A 5,011-nucleotide genomic window follows, 5' to 3' on the forward strand; every position below is an offset into this window, starting at 1 on the left:
CTCAACTAAAAATAAATAACCACGTTAAAATTGCCAAAATCGTCACCGGTCTTTTCCTCGATCCCGTTTCGATTAATCTCCTGAAATATGACACTTGAAAAACATTTTAACGTGCATCACATAAACATTGAAATAATGCAATTTATACAAATCATGCATCACTAAATCATTTTAAACTTTAATAAAATATTTAACAATTAATAAATGCATGGGTTATACGTGTACTGAATTTGGGCTCTACAGTTCCTCCCCCACTTAAAAAAACTTTGTCCTCGAAATTAAGTCTTAACGAACAACTCTGGGTAGCGAATCCTCATATCTGCTTCTGCTTCTAAGTGGCTTCCTCCACTGATTGATTTATCCACTGGACCTTAACCAACTTGGTCACTTTGTTTCGTAGCCTCTGCTCCTGTCTGTCTAGGATTTGGACAGGTCTTTCCTCATAAGACAGGTCTGGAGCCAACTGCAACGGCTCGTAGCTCAGAACATGCGAAGGATTAGCTAGGTACTTCCTCAGCATTGAGATGTGGAACACATTGTGTACCACGGCCAGATTCGGCGGAAGGACAACACGATAGGCTAGTGTCCCAACTCTGTCAATAATCTCAAACGGTCCAATAAACCTCGGACTCAGCTTGCCTGTCTTCCCGAATCTCATAACACCCTTCATGGGTGCTATCTTCACGAAAACGTGGTCACCTACGGCAAACTCTAGATCTCTTCTTCTCTTACCGGCATAGCTGTTTTGGCGACTCTGGGCGGTCTTGATTCTGTCTCGAATCTTGACCACCACATCTGCAGTATGCTGAACTATCTCCGGAACAAGATCTGCTCTTTCACCAACCTCATCCCAATGAACTGGTGATCTGCACTTCCTTCCATACAACGCCTCGTAAGGAGCCATACCTATAGAAGCTTGAAAACTGTTGTTGTAGGTAAACTCAACTTGATGTATCTTCGACTCCCAAGTCCCCTGAAAATCGATCATACAGGCTCTCAACAAATCCTCCAAAATCTGGATCACTCGCTCAGACTGGTCATCTGTCTGCGGGTGAAAAGTTGTACTGAAAAGCAACTTCGTCCTCATGGCTGCATGCAAACTCTTCCAAAAGGACGATGTGAACCTCGGGTCCCTGTCGAATACAATAGAAACTGGGATCCCGTGCAATCGAACAATCTCCCTGATACAAAGCTCCGCATACTGCGTCATAGAGAAAGTCGTCTTTACTGGCAAGAAGTGCGCTGACTTATTTAGTCGATCTACTATAACCCAAATGAATTCGGTCCTCTGATTGACTTTGGCAAACCAACCACAAAGTCCATTGTAATATTCTCCCATTTCCACTCTGGGATGGAGAGTGGCTTAACCAATCCTGCTGGCCTCTGATGCTCTGCCTTGACCTGCTGACAAGTAAGGCATTCAGATACAAATCTGTGGATGTATCTCTTCATTCCTGGCCATCAATACAAAATCTGTAGGTCCTTGTACATCTTGGTACCTCCTAGGTGAATAGAATACGGAGATGTGTGTGCCTCTGTCAGAATATCCTCTCTGATCGAATCAACACTAGGCACCCACATTCTACCTCTGGATCTCACAATACCATCTGACACTGTGTAGAGTACACTGCCCTTGGCTTCATCCTTCAGCCTCCACTTCTGCAACTGCTTGTCTGAAGGCTGACTCGTACGAATACGATCTAGCAAGGAATACTGGACTGTCAGATTAGACAGCCTCGGAGCTCTGCCCTTGCGATAAACTTCTAAACCGAACCTATGAATCTCATACTGAAGAGGTCTCTGTACTGACAACTGTGCTATGACTGCAAACTTTCAGCTCAAAGCATCTGCCACGACGTTAGCTTTCCTCGGATGGTAGCTAATCTCACAGTTGTAGTCTTTTACCAACTCCAACCACCGTATTTGTCTCATATTCAATTCTTTCTGCGTGAAGAAATATTTGAAAACTCTTGTGATCAGTAAACATCTGGCATTTCTCGCCGTACAAGTAGTGTCTTCATATCTTCAACGCAAAGACGACAACAGTTAACTCAAGATCATGAGTCGGGTAGTTCCTCTCATGCACCTTCAACTGCCTGGAAACATAAGCTATCACCCGACCATGCTTCATCAAAACTGCACCTAAACCGGGCTTAGATGCATTGTGTATAAGACGAAGTTTCCTTGCCCCGATGGCGTGGCTAACACTAGCACTGAGATAAGAGCTAGCTTCAAAGTATCGAAGCTCTTCTAGCACTCGCCACTCCACACGAACTTAGCATTCTTCTTTGTCAGTGAGGTGAGCGGCACTGTTATTGACAAAAACCCCTTAATAAACTTATGGTAGTAACCTGCTAAACCAGGAAAAATGCGGATCTCTAAAGCATTCTTCGGCTCAACCCATTCCTTAACGGCTGCTACCTTAGCTGGATCCACCTCGATCACCACTACTAGATATTATATGACCCAAAAACGCTACCTTCTCCAACTAGAATTCACACTTAATAAATTTTGCAAACAACTGCGACTCTGAAAGGCCTGCAAACTTTGACCAAGTGCTGATTGTGCTCGTCATGGCTCTTCAAGTAGATGAGGATGTCGTCAATGAACACTATGCAGAACTGTTCTAGGTAGGGCTGGAATACTCGGTTCATCAAGTCCATAAAAATCGCTATAGCATTCGTCTGCCAAATGGCATCACTAAGAAATGGTAATGCCCTAATCTAGTTCTGAAGGCTTGTCTTAGTTTTACTTTACTATGACATCGAGTTCTGACTTTTCTCACAATTCCCAATATTAGAAATGGAGGTTCAAACTTGTCGTATCTTACCTTTCTTATACTATACCCGTAATATTCATCGATCTATTACATTAGCATTTATGCAGTTCAATCTAAGAAATCTTAGCACCAAAAGTTACTGATCACTTCTATCCTTGGTACTACACTCAAAAGTTAAACCTTATCTTAACCCCGTAATAATATTGACATACGATCCTTGAATCGAGTCTTTACCATACGACACTAACTTACGTAACTTAGCTGTTTACAAGTACATCCCAAATAAAGGTTGCTGCTAATCTTAAATTTCGAGTAACACTAATCCATAAAATCCCAAAATATAAAATATCGATATTCTGTTTCGATAAAAAAAACCTTCCTAGCATCAAACAAATGCTTAAATATTTCCTTCCCAATTACATTATAGTTATGGCTTAAGACACTTAAATCTTTCTCATTCGAACGAATGTCACACTTTGACGTATCCTCAATACTTAATTCATTCTAACGTATAAAGCTTAATAAGTTCCTCTCTGATAATGATGGACTAATTCAAATAAATCAACTTCACTTATAACCCACAGAATTCTAGAATCCTCATATAAAGATTTTGGATTTCTTACTCGATAAAAATCTTAATATTCGACATTGGTAACCTATGTTGAATATAAATAATTCCCTTTTATTTCACCCAATATCCCCGTATGATCACCTATTCCATAAATTTGAAATTAAAACTTACACGACCCAAGTATAGTCATAGATAACCTAATTCCAGTACTCATATTCACTAATCCTAAGTTGCTTAATGACTTACAAAGATTCCTCAAGACAAGGTGCTTGATAGGGCCTTTTGCCAAGTCTATCGACCTCAATGTCCATCTGGTCCTGCCCTGCCGTCAAAGCTCTTGACACGGAAACTGTATAAGTCGTAAGACCAGCAACTCGAACAACACGGCGCAAGATCGGCTGCAACCCATCCATAAAATTCCTCAGCTTCTCCCGGACATCATTTGCAATTAGGGGCACAAAGTGACACCCTCCCTCAAACTTCCCGACGACGTCTGCCACGCTGCTGTCTCCCTGTCGCAGCGACATGAACTCCCTGGTCAGACGAGATCGTACCTCTTCACTGAAGTACTTGGAGTAGAAAACCTTATTGAACCTATTCCATGTCAGTGTTTGTAATTTCACTGACACTGACGCGCTTTCCCACCAAAGCCTTGCGTCTCCAGTCAACAAGAAGGTGGCACATCTAACTATGTCAGCATCTTGTAGCTCCATAATTGCAAAGATTACCTCGATGGAATTAATCCATCCTTCCGCTATCATCGGGTCAGTGGTCCCCGAAAAATCCTTCGGATTCGTCCTCCTAAATCTTTCATAGACTGCCTCCTAGTCTGGGCCTCGCCCCTGTGTCTACTTTAGTCTGGTTCCCTGCAAACTGTGCGAAGAACTGGGCCATCCCTCCAAGCATCTGAGCCTGCATATCTGGGTGGACGAGGAGGAGTGACCCTCTCCCCATCATGGGCTTTACTATTCTCATCGCCTGCTTCACGCACAATCCTACGTTTGGGAAGCATACTGTTCTAACATTTACCCAACACGTAAACCCAACATGCATGAACATAATACCAATATCATAAGATGCACGTAGTTTGAACATAAAACATGCACATGCTGAAATCATGACTTAATGCTTACTACATGAAATAATTTAAAACCTTAAAACTTACAGACTTGAGGTGTGACTTCGTGAGCTTCTCGCAACTGGCAGTAAGCATAACCCTTTACAAGAACACTGCTCTGATACCAACTGTAACGTACCGTACTTTTGATACTTAAAATTTGCGGAAAAATTCAAATTTTTTTTAAATAAAACGTGAACCTTCAAAATTCATTAAAAGAGTTAAACTGTACGTCTCACAAGTTGTTGCAACAAAGATTTGAAAGTTAAAGTTTGAAAAAGTATTCAATGTTTGCATAAAACGTAAAACATGACGGTCCTCGGGTTAGCCTCCTGCTCAGTCCAAGCGTACTCCTTGGTCCCCACCTCCAGCCTCCTCATAAACATCCTCGCCTGCATCGATCAAGTCTAGTGAGTCTAAAACTCAACACGGATAAACTGGAAGTAACGAGTAGTATATAATACAATCAAATGCAACTTTAAAATAGGGCGTACGTACTTAAATCTTGACTTGCGTAATAAAACTTGAACATACATTCATACAT

At 41.7% G+C, this 5,011-nt stretch overlaps 1 protein-coding gene across 1 annotated transcript; it reads right to left on the reverse strand.

The window, feature by feature from the left end:
• Nucleotides 1-3,592: 3,592 nt before the first annotated feature.
• LOC140839164 (uncharacterized) lies at nucleotides 3,593-4,063 on the reverse strand. Its single transcript, XM_073205797.1, has one exon. The coding sequence runs from the start codon at nucleotides 4,061-4,063 to the stop codon at nucleotides 3,593-3,595; it is 471 nt and encodes a 156-aa protein (XP_073061898.1).
• Nucleotides 4,064-5,011: the final 948 nt, after the last annotated feature.

This window comes from Primulina eburnea, chromosome 8 (assembly GCF_022965805.1).
Source record: "Primulina eburnea isolate SZY01 chromosome 8, ASM2296580v1, whole genome shotgun sequence".
Lineage (NCBI taxonomy): Eukaryota > Viridiplantae > Streptophyta > Magnoliopsida > Lamiales > Gesneriaceae > Primulina > Primulina eburnea.